The 16,138-nt window shown below is 57.8% G+C and overlaps 2 protein-coding genes across 2 annotated transcripts in view; both read left to right on the top strand.

The window, feature by feature from the left end:
* The first annotated feature begins 2,830 nt into the window (after positions 1-2,830).
* Positions 2,831-8,022, top strand: LOC122463933 (serine-rich adhesin for platelets-like). Its single transcript, XM_043537070.1, has 2 exons — positions 2,831-7,792; positions 7,933-8,022. Exons 1-2 carry the CDS (start codon positions 2,831-2,833, stop codon positions 8,020-8,022), a joined length of 5,052 nt encoding a protein of 1,683 aa, XP_043393005.1.
* A 1,452-nt stretch (positions 8,023-9,474) lies between these two features.
* The window catches only part of LOC102943252 (mucin-17-like), a 39,649-nt gene continuing 32,985 nt past the window's right edge, over positions 9,475-16,138 (top strand). Inside the window, exons 1-3 of the mRNA XM_043537190.1 lie at positions 9,475-11,699; positions 12,084-12,209; positions 13,180-13,298. Coding sequence (XP_043393125.1) covers positions 9,569-11,699; positions 12,084-12,209; positions 13,180-13,298 — 2,376 coding nt within the window. The 5' untranslated portion in view covers positions 9,475-9,568. The remainder of the gene's footprint in view (positions 11,700-12,083; positions 12,210-13,179; positions 13,299-16,138) is intronic.

Genomic DNA, 16,138 nt, shown 5'->3' with positions numbered 1-16,138 from the left:
AAGCACTTCCAGCCCGACCTCTAGGACTGAGACCAGCACCTCTGAGTCCATTTCCTCGCCCAGAGCTTCCAGCCCGACCTCTGTGGCTGAGAGCAGCACTGTCTTCGAGTCCATCTCTACGCCCGGAGCTTCCACCTCGACCTTCACAACCAAGATCAGCACCAACTCTGAGCCTGTCTCCATCCCGAGATCTTCCATCCCGACCTCTATGACCGAGCCCAGCACCAGGTCCGAGTCCGTCTCCATGCAAAGCGCTTCCAGCCTGACCTTTGTGACCGAGACCAGCACCTCTGAGTCCATCCCTCCATCCAGCACTTCTAGACCGACCTCTGTGACTCAGACCAGCATCGGCTCTGAGTCCGTCTCTACGCCCGGAGCTTCCACCCAGATTTCCATGGCCGAGACCAACACTGTCTCTGAGTCCGTCTCCTCACCCAGAGCTTCCAGCTCGACCTCCACGGCTGAGAGCAACACCATCTCCGAATCCGTCTCCATGCCAAGCGCTTCCACCCCGACCTCTAGGACCGAGACCAGCCCTGTGTCCGAGTCCATCTCCTCGCCCAGTGCCTCCAGCAGAACCTCCATGGCCGAGAGCAGCACCATCTCCCAATCTGTCTCCATGCTAAGCGCTTCCAGTCCGACCTCCACAGCAGAGACCAGCACTGTATTTGAGTCGGTCTCCTCCCCTAGAGCTTCCAGCCTGACCTCCACGGCAGAGACTAGCACCGGCTCTGAATCCATCTCCACGCAAAGCACTTCCAGCCCGACCTCTAGGACTGAGACCAGCACCTCTGAGTCTGTCTCCTCGCCCAGAGCTTCCAGCCCGACCTCTGTGGCTGAGACCAGCACTGTCTCCAAGTCCGTCTCTATGCCCAGAGCTTCCACCTTGACCTCGACAGCTGAGAGCAGCACTGTCTCTGAGTCTGTCTCTGTGCCCGGAGCTTCCACCTCGACCTTCACAACCAAGATCAGCAGCAACTCTGAGCCTGTCTCCATGCCGAGATCTTCCATCCCGACCTCTATGACCGAGACCAGCACCAGGTCCGAGTCCGTCTCCATGCAAAGCGCTTCCAGCCTGACCTTTGTGGCCAAGACCAGCACCTCTGAGTCCATCCCTCCATCCAGCACTTCTAGACCGACCTCTGTGACTCAGACCAGCATCGGCTCTGAGTCCATCTCTACACCCGGAGCTCCCACCCAGATTTCCATGGCCGAGACCAACACTGTCTCTGAGTCTGTCTCTTCGCCCAGAGGTTCCAACCCAACATCCATGGCCGAGACAAGCACCATGTCGGGGTCTGTCTCCTCGCCCAGTGCCTCCAGCACAACCTCCATGGCCGAGAGCAGCACCATCTCCGAATCTGTCTCCACACAAAGCACTTCCAGCCCGACCTCTAGGACTGAGACCAGCACCTCCGAGTCCATCTCCTTGCCCAGAGCTTCCAGCTCGAGCTCTATGGTCGAGACCAGCACTGTCTTCGAGTCCATCTCTATGCCCAGTGCTTCCAGCCCGACCTCTGTGGCTGAGACCAGCACTGTATCCGAGTCCGTCTCTACGCCCAGAGCTTCCACCTCGACCTTGATGGCTGAGAGCAGCACTGTCTCCGAGTCCGTCTCTGCGCCCGGAGCTTCCACCTCGACCTTCACAACCAAGATCAGCACCAACTCTGAGCCTGTCTCCATGCCGAGATCTTCCATCCCGACCTCTATGACCGAGCCCAGCACCAGGTCTGAGTCCGTCTCCATGCAAAGCGCTTCCAGCCTGACCTTTGTGGCCAAGACCAGCACCTCTGAGTCCATCCCTCCATCCAGCACTTCTAGACCGACCTCTGTGACTCAGACCAGCATCGGCTCTGAGTCCGTCTCCTCGCCCAGAGCTTCCAGCCCGACCTCCATGGCCGAGAGCAGCACCATCTCCGAATCCGTCTCCACGCAAAGCACTTCCAGCTCAACCTCTAGGACTGAGACCAGCACCTCCGAGTCCATATCCTCGCCCAGAGCTTCCAGCCCAAGCTCTATGGCCGAGACCAGCACTGACTTTGAGTCCATCTCTATGCCCAGTGCTTCCAGCCCGACCCCTGTGGCTGAGACCAGCACTGTGTCCGAGTCTGTCTCTACTCCCAGAGCTTCCACCTCGACCTCGACGGCTGAGAGCAGCACTGTCTCCGAGTCCATCTCTGTGCCCGGAGCTTCCAACTCGACCTTCACAACCAAGATCAGCACCAACTCTGAGCCTGTCTCCATCCCGAGATCTTCCATCCCGACCTCTATGACCGAGCCCAGCTCCAGGTCCGAGTCCGTCTCCATGCAAAGCGCTTCCAGCCTGACCTTTGTGACCGAGACCAGCACCTCTGAGTCCATCCCTCCATCCAGCACTTCTAGACCGACCTCTGTGACTCAGACCAGCATCGGCTCTGAGTCCATCTCTACGCCCGGAGCTCCCACCCAGATTTCCATGGCCGAGACCAACACTGTCTCTGAGTCCGTCTCCTCGCCCAGAGCTTCCAACCCAACATCCACGGCCGAGACCAGCACCATGTCGGGGTCTGTCTCCTCGCCCAGTGCCTCCAGCACAACCTCCATGGCCGAGAGCAGCACCATCTCCGAATCTGTCTCCACGCAAAGCGCTTCCAGCCCGACCTCCACAGCAGAGACCAGCCCTGTGTTCGAGTCCGTCTCCTCACCTAGAGCTTCCAGCCTGACCTCCACGGTGGAGAGGAGCACCGTCTCCGAATCCATCTCCACACAAAGCACTTCCAGCCCGACCTCTAGGACTGAGACCAGCACCTCCGAGTCCATTTCCTCGCCCAGAGCTTCCATCCCGAGCTCTATGGCTGAGACCAGCACTGTCTTTGAGTCCATCTCTATGCCCAGTGCTTCCAACACGACCTCTGTGGCTGAGACCAGCCCTGTGTCCGAGTCCGTCTCTGCGCCCAGAGCTTCCTCCTTGACCTTGACAGCTGAGAGCAGCACTGTCTCCGAGTCCGTCTCTGCGCCCGGCGAGAGCAGCACCATCTCTGAATCCGTCTCAATGCAAAGCGGTTCCAGCCCGACCTCTGTGGTCCAGACCAGCACCGGCTCTGAGTCCGTCTCTATGCCCAGAACTTCCAGCCCGACCTCCATGGCCAAATCCAGCACTGACTCCGAGTTCGTCTCCTTGGCCACCGCTTCCATCCCAACCACCATGTCCGAGTCCATCTCTCTGTCCAGCACTTCCAGCCCGACCTCTGTCACTCAGACCAGCACTGTCCTTGAGTTCGTCTCTACGCCCAGTGCTTCCAGCCCGACCTTCACAACCAAGATGAGCTCCAACTCTGAGTCCGTCTCCTCCCCCAGATCTTCCAGCCTGACCTACACGGCTGAGACCAGCACGATCTCCGAATCCATCTCCACGCAAAGCGCTTCCAGCCCAACCTCTGTGGCTGAGACCAGCACTGTGTCCGAGTCCGTCTCTGGGTCCAGTGCTTCCAGCCCAACCTCCACAGCAGAGACTAACACTGTCTCCGAGTCCATCTCTACACCCAGTGCTTCCAGCCCAACCTCTATGACCAGCACCATCTCCGAATCCGTCTCCATGCAAAGCGCTTTCAGCCTGAACTCTGTGGCCGAGACCAGCACCTCCAAGTCTGCCTCCTCGCCCAGAGCTTCCACCTCGATCTCTAGGACCGAGACCAGCACCATCTCCGAATCCATCTCCACGCATAGCGCTTCCATCCTCACCTCTAGGACCGAGACCAGCACTGCCTCTGTGTCCATCTCCTCGCCCAGAGCTTCCAGCCTGAGCTCTATGGCCGAGACCAGCACCTCTGAGTCCATCTCTCCATCCAGCACTTCTAGACCCACCTCTGTGACTCAGACCAGCACTGTCTTTGAGTTGGTCTCTACGCCCAGTGCCTCCAGCCTGACATCCACAACAGAGACTAGCACCGGCTCCGAGTCCGTCTCCACACAAAGCGCTTCCAGCCCGACCTCTGTGGCCGAGACCAGCACTGTCTCCGAGCCCGTCTCCCTGCCCAGATCTTCCAGCCCGAGCTCTATGACCGAGACCAGCACCAGGTCCAAGTCCATCTCCATACAAAGCGCTTCCAGCCCGATCTCTGTGGCTGAGACCAGCACCTCCGAGTCCAGCTCTCCGTCCGGCACTTCTAGACCGTCCTCTGTGACTCAGAGTAGCACCATCTCCGAGTCCATCTCCTCGTCCAGAGCTTCCAGTCCGACGTCCATGACTGAGACCAGCAGCATCTCTGAGTCCTTCTCCTCCCACACAGTTTCCAGCCCGAGCTCTACGGCTGAGTTGAGCACCAGGTCCGAGTCCATCTCCTCCCCTAGAGCTTCCAGCCTGACCTCCACGGCGGAGAGCAGCACCATCTCCGAATCCGTCTCCACGCAGAGCGCTTCCAGCCCGACCTCTAGGACTGAGACTAGTACTGTCTCCGAGTCTGTCTCCTCGCCCAGAGCTTCCAGCCCGACCTCCACAGCCGAGATCAGCACTGTCTCCGAGTCTGTCTCTATGCCCAGAGCTTCCACCCCGACCTCTAGGACCGAGTCCAGCACTGTCTCCGAATTCGTCTCCACGCAAAGTGCTTCCACCTTGATCTCTGGGACCGAGACCAGCCCCAACTCCGAATCCATCTCCATGCATAGCGCTTCCATCCTCACCTCTAGGACCGAGACCAGCACTGCCTCTGTGTCCATCTCCTCGCCTAGAGTTTCCAGCCCGAGCTCTATGGCCGAGACCAGCACCTCCGAGTCCATCTCTCCATCCAGCACTTCTAGACCCACCTCTGTGACTCAGACCAGCACTGTCTTTGAGTCGGTCTCTACGCCCAGTGCCTCCAGCCTAACCTCCACAGCAGAGACTAGCACCGGCTCTGAGTCCGTCTCCACACAGAGCGCTTCCAGCCTGATCTCTGTGGCTGAGACCAGCACCTCCGAGTCCAGCTCTCCGTCCGGCACTTCTAGACCGACCTCTGTGACTCAGATCAGCACCATCTCCGAGTCCATCTCCTTACCCATAGCTTCCAGTCCGACATCCATGACCGAGACCAGCAGCATCTCCGAGTCCTTCTCCTCCCATGCAGGTTCCAGCCCGAGCTCTACGGCTGAGTCCAGCACCAGGTCCGAGTCCGTCTCCTCCCCTAGAGCTTCCATCCCGACCTCCATGGCCAAGACCAGCACTGTGTCCGAGTCCATCTCCTTCCCTAAAGCTTCCAGCCTGACTTCCACGGCAGAGAGCAGCACCATCTCCAAATCCGTCTCCACACAAAGCACTTACACCCTGACCTCTAGGACTGAGACTAACAGTGTTTCCCAGTCCGTCTCCCTGCCCAGATCTTCCAGCCCGAGCTCAGTGGCCGAGAGCAGCACCATCTCCGAATCCATCTCCACGCAAAGCGCTTCCAGTCCGACCTCCACAGCAGAGACCAGCACCAGCTCCGAGACTGTCTCTATGCCCAGATCTTCCATCCCAACCACCACGTATGAGTCCATCTCTCTCTTCAGCTCTTCCAGCCCGACCTCTGTGACTCAGACCAGCACTGTCTTCGAGTCGGTCTCTACGCCCAGTGCTTCCAACCTGTCCTCCACAGCAGAGACTAGCACCGGCTCTGAGTCCGTCTCCTCCCTCCGATCTTTCAGCCTGACTTCCACGGCCGAGACTAGCACTGTCTCCGAATCCATCTCCACCCAAAGCGCTTCCACTCTGACCTCTAGGACCGAGACCAGCCCTGAGCCCGAGTCCACCTCCTCGCCCAGTGCTTCCAGCCCGACCTCCACAGCCGAGATCAGCACTGTCTCCGAGTCTGTCTCTATGCCCAGAGCTTCCACCCCGACCTCTAGGACCGAGTCCAGCACTGTCTCCGAATTCATCTCCACGCAAAGTGCTTCCACCTCGATCTCTGCGAAAGAGACCAGCACCAACTCTGAATCCATCTCCACGCATAGTGCTTCCATCCTCACCTCTAGGACCGAGACCAGCACTGCCTCTGTGTCCATCTCCTCGCCGAGAGCTTCCAGCCTGAGCTCTATGGCCGAGACCAGCACCTCCGAGTCCATCTCTCCATCCAGCACTTCTAGACCCACCTCTGTGACTCAGACCAGCACTGTCTTTGAGTCGGTCTCTACACCCAGTGCCTCCAGCCTAACCTCCACAGCAGAGACTAGCACCGGCTCCGAGTCCGTCTCCACACAAAGCGCTTCCAGCCCGACCTCTGTGGCCGAGACCAGCACTGTCTCCGAGTCCGTCTCCATGCCCAGATCTTTCAGCCCGAGCTCTATGACCGAGACCAGCACCAGGTCCAAGTCCATCTCCATACAAAGCCCTTCCAGCCCGATCTCTGTGGCTGAGACCAGCACCTCCGAATCCATCTCTCCGTCCAACACTTCTAGACCGACCTCTGTGACTCAGAGTAGCACCATCTCCGAGTCCATTTCCTCGCCCAGAGCTTCCAGTCCGACGTCCATGACTGAGACCAGCAGCATCTCCGAGTCCTTCTCCTCCCACACAGCTTCCAGCCCGAGCTCTACGGCCGTGTTGAGCACCAGGTCCGAGTCCATCTCCTCCCCTAGAGCTTCCAGCCTGACCTCCACGGCGGAGAGCAGCACCATCTCCGAATCCGTCTCCACGCAGAGCGCTTCCAGCCCGACCTCTAGGACTGAGACTAGTACTGTCTCCGAGTCTGTCTCCTCGCCCAGAGCTTCCAGCCTGACCTCCACAGCCGAGATCAGCACTGTCTCCGAGTCTGTCTCTATGCCCAGATCTTCCAGCCCGACCTCTAGGACCGAGTCCAGCACTGTCTCCGAATTCATCTCCACACAAAGTGCTTCCACCTCGATCTCTGGGACCGAGACCAGCCCCAACTCCGAATCCATCTCCATGCATAGCGCTTCCATCCTCACCTCTAGGACCGAGACCAGCACTGCCTCTGTGTCCATCTCCTCGCCCAGAGCTTCCAGCCCAAGCTCTGTGGCCGAGAGCAGCACTGTCTCTGAGTCCGTCTCCCTGCCCAGATCTTCCAGCCCAAGCTCTGTGGCCGAGAGCAGCACCATCTCCGAATCCATCTCCACGCAAAGCGCTTCCAGTCCGACCTCCACAGCAGAGACCAGCACTGGCTCCGAGACTGTCTCAATGCCCCTATCTTCCATCCCAACCACCACATACGAGTCCATCTCTCTGTTCAGCTCTTCCAGCCCGACCTCTGTGACTCAGACCAGCACTGTCTTCGAGTCGGTCTCTGCGCCCAGTGCTTCCAACCTGTCCTCCACAGCAGAGACTAGCACCGGCTCTGAGTCCGTCTCCTCCCCCCGATCTTTCAGCCTGACTTCCACGGCCGAGACTAGCACTGTCTCCGAATCCATCTCCACCCAAAGCGCTTCCACTCCGACCTCTAGGACCGAGACCAGCCCTGAACCCGAGTCCACCTCCTCGCCCAGTGCTTCCAGCCCGGCCTCCACAGCCGAGATCAGCACTGTCTCCGAGTCTGTCTCTATGCCCAGAGCTTCCACCCCGACCTCTAGGACCGAGTCCAGCACTGTCTCCGAATTCATCTCCATGCAAAGTGCTTCCACCTCGATCTCTGAGACCGAGACCAGCACCAACTCCGAATCCATCTCCACGCATAGCGCTTCCATCCTCACCTCTAGGACCGAGACCAGCACTGCCTCTGTGTCCATCTCCTCGCCGAGAGCTTCCAGCCCGAGCTCTATGGCCGAGACCAGCACCTCCGAGTCCATCTCTCCATCCAGCACTTCTAGACCCACCTCTGTGACTCAGACCAGCACTGTCTTTGAGTCGGTCTCTACACCCAGTGCCTCCAGCCTAACCTCCACAGCAGAGACTAGCACCGGCTCCGAGTCCGTCTCCACACAAAGCGCTTCCAGCCCGACCTCTGTGGCCGAGACCAGCACTGTCTCCGAGCCCGTCTCCCTGCCCAGATCTTCCAGCCCGAGCTCTATGACCGAGACCAGCACCAGGTCCAAGTCCATCTCCATAGAAAGCGCTTCCAGCCCGACCTCTGTGGCTGAGACCGGCACCTCCGAGTCCAGCTCTCCGTCCGGCACTTCTAGACCGACCTCTGTGACTCAGATCAACACCATCTCCGAGTCCATCTCCTCGCCCAGAGCTTCCAGTCCGACGTCCATGACTGAGACCAGCAGCATCTCCGAATCCGTCTCCACCCAGAGCGCTTCCAGCCCGACCTCTAGGACTGAGACTAGTACTGTCTCCGAGTCTGTCTCCTCACCCGGAGCCTCCAGCCTGACCTCCACAGCCGAGATCAGCACTATGTCCGAGTCTGTCTCTATGCCCAGAGCTTCCACCCCGACCTCTAGGACCGAGTCCAGCACTGTCTCCGAATTCTTCTCCATGCAAAGTGCTTCCACCTTGATCTCTGGAACTGAGACCAGCACCAACTCTGAGTCCGTCTCCACACCTAGAGCTTCCAGCCTGACTTCCATGGCTCACTCAAGAACAGTCTCCGAGTCCGTCTCCATGCCAGGTGTTTCCAGCCCAATCTCCATGGCCAAGTCCAGCACTGTCTCCAAGCCTGTCTTCTCACCCAGTGCTTCCATCCCGACCACTATGGTTGAGTCCAGCACTGTCCCCGAGTCCATCTCCACGCCCAGAGCTTCCACCCTGACTTCCACTGTAGAGGCCAGCACAGTCTCTGAGTCCTTCTCCACTCCCAGTGCTTCCAGTCTGACCTCCACGGCTGAAACCAGAACTGTCTCCAAGTCCATCTCTACACCCAGTACTTCCAGCTCGACCTCCATGGCTGGGTCAAGCACCGTCTCCGAGCCCGTTTCCATGCCCAGTGCTTCGACCCTGTCCTTGACGTCCAAGTCCACCACCATCTCGGAGTTAGTCTCTACACCCAGGGTTTCCAGCCTGACCCTCACGTCTGAGTCCAGCACCCTCTCCGAGTCCGTCTCCATACCCAGCATTTCAAACCTGAGTTCCACGGCTGATGCGAGCACCGTCACACAGCCAACAGTCTCTGAATTCACCACCAATGGGACAACTGTGACATTGGTTCCACCCCATCCAACTGGTACTGAATTCACAAGGACAGAGACTACCATGGCAAGCACTCCTTCTCTTCCAATGACAGAGACATCCACACACAATGCGATATCACCTTCTTCAGGGCATACCACAATGGAAACAAGCAACAGTGAGACAACCTCAGCAACATCCTCTCCACCGGCTACGGTGCCCAGCTCTTCCACCCAGAGCACCTTCTTGACTTCTGTCTCTCCCACAACACTCTCTGAAAGCATGACGGAGAAAACGACTCTCTCAGGAACGGTGTCTACTCCAGCTTCAGCAGAATTGACCAAGAGTGAAACAACATTGTCAACAACACCCTCTGAGTCTGCTACATCTGAAACATCCACCAGTGAGACAGCGTCTACAAGAGCTACTCACTCTGCAGTTGTTTCAATGTCTTCCAGGGAGATAACAAGAAGTGTCTCTCTCCCAACACTACCTGAAAGTTTCACCAGTGAGACAACCCTAACAACAACTTCTCTTCCCCTGACCTTTAGTGAATATACAAACAGTGAGACTCCCATGGCAACCTCTCTTCCGGTCCCGAGCACAGCCGAAATTTCCACAAGGGAGGAAAGTCTGACGACTGCTTCCGAGTCAACTCTGACAGCATCGTCCAGTGAAAGTCCCATAAGGACGACTGTCACACACCCCGCGGTGTCTGAATTCACCACCAATGGGACAACGGTGACATTGGTTCCACCCCATGCAACTGGTACTGAATTCACAAGGACAGAGACTACCATGGCAAGCACTCCTTCTCTTCCAATGACAGAGACATCCACACACAATGCAATATCACCTTCTTCAGGGCATACCACAATGGAAACAGGTAACAGTGAGACAACCTCAGCAACATCCTCTCCACCGACAACGGTGCCCAGCTCTTCCACCCAGAGCATCTTCTTCACTTCCGTCTCTCACACAAGCCTTTCTGAAAGCACAACGGAGGAAACGACTCTCTCAGGAACGGGGACTGCTCCAACTTCAGCAGAATTGACCAAGAATGAAACAACATTGTCAACAACACCCTCTGCGTCTGCTACATCTGAAACATCCACCAGCGAGACAGCGGCGACAAGAGCTACTCACTCTGCAGTTGTATCAACATCTTCTACTGAGAGTGCCATCACGACAAACGTGTCACACACAACAGTTCCTGAATTCATTACCAGTGCCGCACCCCCAACGACAACTCCTCCACATCTGACTTTAACAGAATTCACAGGCCGTGAGACTACCATCGCAACTAGTTTTCCTGTACAAACGACTTCAAAATCTACCCAGGCTGAGACCACAATATCAACAACTCTCTCTGTACCTGTTACACCTGAAATCTCCACCCTTGAGACGAACTCTACCATGGCCACCTCACAACCACCTCTGACCACCCCTTCCTCTCAGAGCCCTTCAGTGACGTTTCCCTCCCACTCAGCTGTGTCTGAGTTCACCAGAAAGGAGACAACTTTGGCAACAAGCATTGTAAAGACAACTGGGCGCTATTCAACCATGTCTGAAGTCCCCAGTAATGAAACAACACTCACAACAAGTCTTTCCGGGAGAACGGTTCCTGAAGTCACAAGGTCTTCCACACTCTCTGAGGCAGCTACAGCAGAAAGCTCCACCCGTGAGACAAACTTGACAACAGTCACATCCCAGCCAACTGTCGTGACATCTTCCATGGAGAGTAGCACAATGGCATCTGTGTCCCATACAACCCTACCCGAATTCAGCACCAATGAGAGAACCAAGGCAACTGGTCCTTCCACTATTATGACTGAATTCCCAAAGAATGAGACCACCGTAGCCTCAACTCTCTATGTCTCAGCAACACAAGCAACTCACAATCGAACAACACTGGCAACAACTCTTTCTGCGCCTGCTACAAGTGAAATCTCCACCAGTGAGACAAGCTTGACAACAGCCACCTCTCAGCCCATTGTGCCAACATCTTCCATCGAGAGTAGCACCATGACGTCTGTGTCCCGTACAACCGTACCTGAATTCACCAGCAAGAAGTCAACCGTGACTTCGGCCCCTCTCCATCCAACTCCGACTGAATTCACAAGTACTGAGAGTACAGGAGTAACAACTCTTTCTGTCACTAACACAGAGGAATTCAGCAGCCAACAGACAACTTTGACAACAGTCTCTCCTCAGCCGCCTGTGACCACATCTTCCACTGAGTCTACCGTAAAGACAAAAGAGTCCTATCCAACCATATCTTCATCCACCACCAGCGAGACCGCCCTGACAACAACACTTTTCTACTCAAGTCCTCTGGCATCCACCCACCATGAGACACTGCCAATGACAACCCATTTTTTTCCCAGCCCAACCAAATCCACCGGCCATGAGGAAACGTTGGCCACGGCTGTTTCTTCTCCTACCGCCGCAGGGTCCACCCCCGGCATCTCTCGCACAGTGATGACGTCCGAGCCAGCAACAAGTCAAGTGTCTTCTACAAGGTCCATGGCGCCTCCTCTTTCCATCTCGACAGGTTCTTCGGTTCCCACGAGGAAACCCAGCACCGTGACCAGCCATGTGACCCAGACGCAGTCTAGCCGCACAAGTAGTTCCATGACTGTGCCAACCAAAATCCCAGGCACCAGCAGCCACCCCGCAAACACCACTGGCACCACAACCTCTGCGGGTGAGTAGTGGGTTTCTATGGGGAGCAGGGTTCAACGAGGAAGGTAGGGACGGGAGACTGGGAACCGTAGACTCTATTCCTGGCTCAGCCACTGACCAGCACCGTGGGGTCCCTGGTCTCAGTCGGGGCAGGTGCAGTGCCCAGCACGATGGGGTCCTCATTACGGTTTGGGGCATGCAGGGGCTACTGTCATGCACAAAAATCACATCATCCACATCAGTGGCTAACTGGGATATGAAGTTAATTCCTGGCTAGAAACTTGTGGCAAACCATTACCATTTCCCATGCTCACCCAGGAGGTGGCTGCATCTCAGTGCTGGGCGAGGGGTCCCTTTCAGGTGTATGTCCTCATTCAGTCCCATTTCTCTCTTTGCTCCCCTGAAGTTCCCACCACCACGCTGGAGACCCTGAGGTGTCAGAATGGAGGGACCCCCCTTGCGAACAAGTGTCTCTGCCTTCCGGTATTTACAGGGGAGCTGTGCGAAACGGTGATGAACCACGTCAACATTGGTGAGTGGCTCTGGCCTCCCCCATCGCTCTGGGGGTCCCTGTTGGACTGTCAGTCCCTGAGGCTTTTGGGTACCCATTCTCGCTGAGCGGCTTGTTCCCAAGGGTTTGGTTCCTGAGCCCCTATTCTGGGCTCACGGTGCCGTTGGCCGCATCGGCGACCCTGGTGGCTTTACTGGGGTGTTTGTTCCTGCAGCCCATGACTGACACTAGCCTTTTTTGCAAGAGCATCGCACAAGCAAATGTGAGACGGGTGCAAAAACGGCTAATATCAACCCAGGGTGTGTGAACAGGGGAGGGGGTCGTCCTGCTCTGTTGGCGCCGGAAGCCCCGAGCTGGGGGGCTGTGGCCAGCTCTGGGAGCATTAGGGGAGCTTTGGGAAATGGGGCAGTGGCCACCCAGAGGACGATCTGAAGTCTAGAAACCCGACCTAGGGGGTGAGGTTCAACCCGGGCGTGGTTAGCGTGGAGGACGGTGGGGACTTGAGCCCGGCCTGCAGGTCAGGGAAGGGCTAGTCTGAGGGGACAGGGTCAGTTGTTCTCCGGGGCCCCCGAAGGCAGGAGAAGGAGCAAGGGGCTTAATCCGGAGCAGGGCCAAGCTCAGTTGGGTTTTAGGAAACGCTTCCTGGCTCTCAGGGTAGCTCGGCTCCAGAACAGGTGCCATGGGCGGGTCCCATCTCTGGAGGCTTCTCAGAGCAGGTTGGACGAACACCCATCAGGACTGGGCTGGGGTTACTGGTCCTGGCTCAGCGTGAGGATCTGGACTCAGGCTCCCTTCCAGCCGGCCGTTCCTGGATTCTCCAATGATGGACCAACTTTAGAGGCTCAGAAGAGAAGCCAAACTCATTTGGCCCTTTAATTACCCCCGTCCCGATCTCGTGGTGTTTAAACCCAGCCTGGTGAGCCCCCGCTTGTCCTCCCTGGCTCGTGAGCGCTCGGGGCTGCCACAGCTGCACTTTGTTTCCCATTTGCAGATGTGGTGAAGGCGGAGATCAATGTCACCGTGGTGGTGACGAACAGGAACTTCTCTGAAAGCATGGAGGATCCAATGTCCACAGCGTTCAAAGTGTTTGTGGAAATCTTCATTGCCCGGGTGAGGGAGACCAGGCTCAGGAGGGCTGGGGGGAATGCGCGGAGCTGTGGGTGAATGGGGAACTGCTGTAGTGGGGGCAGAGATGGGGTCTGGCACGCCGGTGAGGGGTTAGATTGCAGGGTCTCTGGAGGCAGTGCCCCATTGCACAGGGCCGCGGTGTCTCCTAGGGGCAGGGGCCCTCATGCAATGCATTATGGGAGGTTTGGGTCTTTGGCAGGTGGGGGATGGTCCCTGGGGCTGGGTTGAGCCGTGGAAGGTCCAAGGCAGTCTGGGGGAAGGAGCGTCCCACTGGTTTGGGGGAGCAGGGTCTCTGCTGGGCGGGGGACAGCTGCTGCAGCAGGGCAGGTCTGTGCAGAGCGCAGGGAAGGGGGCCAGGGCTCCATGGAGTAGGGGGAGCACTTTGCGCCCACCGTGCTGAGCCCGCTCTCTTGCAGATGGACCCGATCTACAGGGAGATGGTGCCTGGGTTCCTCAGCATCGAGGTGATCCAGCTGAGGTGAGGTGTGGGGCCCGGGCCCCGTGACGGGAGTGGGGGAAAGGGTCGCCAACTTTCTAGTCACACAAAACGAAACCCCCTGGGCTGGGGCAGGGAGTTGGGGTGCAGGAGGGGTTCAGGGTGAGGGGTTCCTGTGGCACTTGCCGCTGTTTCCAGGAAGTTGTCACCATGTCCCTGCAGCCCCTAGGCACATGGGCAGCCAGTGAGGCTCCACACGCAGCCCGCACCCCGAGGCCTGGCTCCACAGCTCCCATTGGCCGGGAACCTCCACCAATGAGAGCTGTGGGGGTGATGCCTGCAGGCGCGAGGTCAGTGCATGGAGCCTCAGTGGCCGTCCCTGTGCCATGGGGCTGCAGGGACCTGGCGGCAGCTTCTGGGAGCAGTGCGGTGCCCCAGGGCAGGCAGGGACTAGCCTGCCTTACCCGCACTGCACCGCCGGCCAGACGTTTCACCAAGTGGTCGGCAGAGCCAACCGGAGCTGCCAGGGTCCCCTTTCGACCAGGCCTTCCCGTTGGAACCCGGACGCCTGGCAACCCTGGGGATGGGGTGGTGTCATCCCGTGGCCCCCTGATGGCTTTTCTACTCTTCTTCTCCTCCCACAGCAATGGCAGCGTGGTGGTGGATCACCGCGTGGTCCTGTACATGCCCTACGCCAACTACACCAGTGTGTACACCCAGGCCGTGGCCAACGTCAGAGTGCGGCTGAACGCCACCAATTGCACCAGCGCCTCTCCGGGTGTGTACCGCGCGTCACCTGGCCAGCCGGCCTGCCTTTCGCGGGCCCGGCGCTGGCCATCTAGCTTTCGGGGTCCCTGCGAGGTGCCAGCCGCAGACCTGGCGTCTCGTCCCTTCCCTGCAGAGTCTTGTATGCCGTCCCTGCCGTGTTTCCTGCATCTGTCTTGGGCTCCCAGGGGGTGCCAGCCAGCCGAGGGGGTCTCCAGAGCCCCCGAGGAGATGACGGAGACCCCCACCTCGCTCCGCTGCATCTGTCATGCAGACCTGCTAGTGTCTCCCGGGCGTTGGGGTCCCACCGCGCTAGGGCTGTGGGCGCTCAGCATGCTGGACTGTGAACAGCCCCTTCTAACCGCTCGGCCTCCAGCATGCATCCTGCCCCCCAACATGGCTGGAAACATGCAGAAACCTGGAGCCAGATCCCCCCAAAATTGCAGATGCTGCAACTCACATTTGGGTCTCCCTCTCTCTTGTTTTCAGACAAATTGTGCTTTAAACCTGGAGCCACGCAGGTCAACTCGGTAAATCTGAACATAGCAGGTAAGACCCAGAGCCTCTGTCTCTGCCCGTCACTCCCTTCCCGGCGCTCCCAGGATAACGCCAGGTGCCCATCCTGTAGGTTTGTAAGGTCAGAGCCGCAGCTGGTGCGAACTTGCATCACAGCTCAATCTATGTCAGTGGCTTGACAGCAGATTCACCGCAGCTAAGGGTCTGGCCGGCAGATGCAAGGACCCCAGTGATCTCTGCACCCGGCTGAGCGAATGCAGAGCATTTGCAGTTACACAGGCTCCATTTAAATGCTCCGGGAATCCAGCAGCTCCCCGGGGAGGCCGTTCTGGCTGCCATGCACATGTTCCCTGCAGTCTGAATCGGTCAAAGCGTGGCTCCCAGGTGTTAGATGCCTTCTCCCCTGCAGCCCAGGATCCGGTCGCCCTCTGGACCGGTTACAGTTTTGGAGGGTCCCTTGGGACACATCTGGCTGAGCAGTGTCTGAGCATCCAGGGAGGAAGGGTTGGTTTCCTGTGGTATCAGAGTAACAACCGTGTTAGTCTGTATTCGCAAGAAGAAAAGGAGTACTTGTGGCACCTTAGAGACTAACCAATTTATTTGAGCATGAGCTTTCGTGAGCTATGGAAGCTGCAGAAGACTTCTGCAGCTTCCACAGTATGCATCCGATGAAGTGAGCTGTAGCTCACGAAAGCTCATGCTCAAATAAATTGGTTAGTCTCTAAGGTGCCACAAGTACTCCTTTTCTTTTTTCCTGTGGTATTTACCTGCATCGGCTTTCCTCTCCCCCACCCCCAGCGATCTGCAAGAACGACTCCATCATTCCCACGGCGTACCAGAAATATTACTTCCCACTGAATGTGAGCAACGGGCTGATGTGCGTTTCCAACTGCAGCATCCACAACCCCTACGGCCCCTTCTGCAAAGCAGGGGAGCAGTGCTACCTCGGGGCTCAGGGACCCCAGTGCCGGTGAGTCACACACCTCCCCAAAGGGGGCTGCTTTCTGCTGGAGCTATAGATGTCTTCCCTCCCTGCTGCTGTGTCCCGCGCACGAATGAGCTCTCCAAAGCCAGGCAGGGCAGGGGATGCTCTCCTCCATGGGTC

The sequence above is a fragment of the Chelonia mydas genome, chromosome 28 (genome assembly GCF_015237465.2).
Source record: "Chelonia mydas isolate rCheMyd1 chromosome 28, rCheMyd1.pri.v2, whole genome shotgun sequence".
Lineage (NCBI taxonomy): Eukaryota > Metazoa > Chordata > Testudines > Cheloniidae > Chelonia > Chelonia mydas.
This window is presented reverse-complemented; position numbering and strand designations above follow the sequence as displayed.

Excerpts from the sequence above, each read along its gene's own strand:
- LOC122463933 (XM_043537070.1), top strand. The coding sequence starts at position 2,831 with ATGGCTGAGACCAGCACTGTCTTTGAGTCCATCTCTATGCCCAGTGCT. Across the intron at positions 7,793-7,932 it reads CCAGCACTGTCTTTGAGTCG|ATCTTCCAGCCCGAGCTCTA; the intron begins GTCTCTACACCC and ends CTCCCTGCCCAG.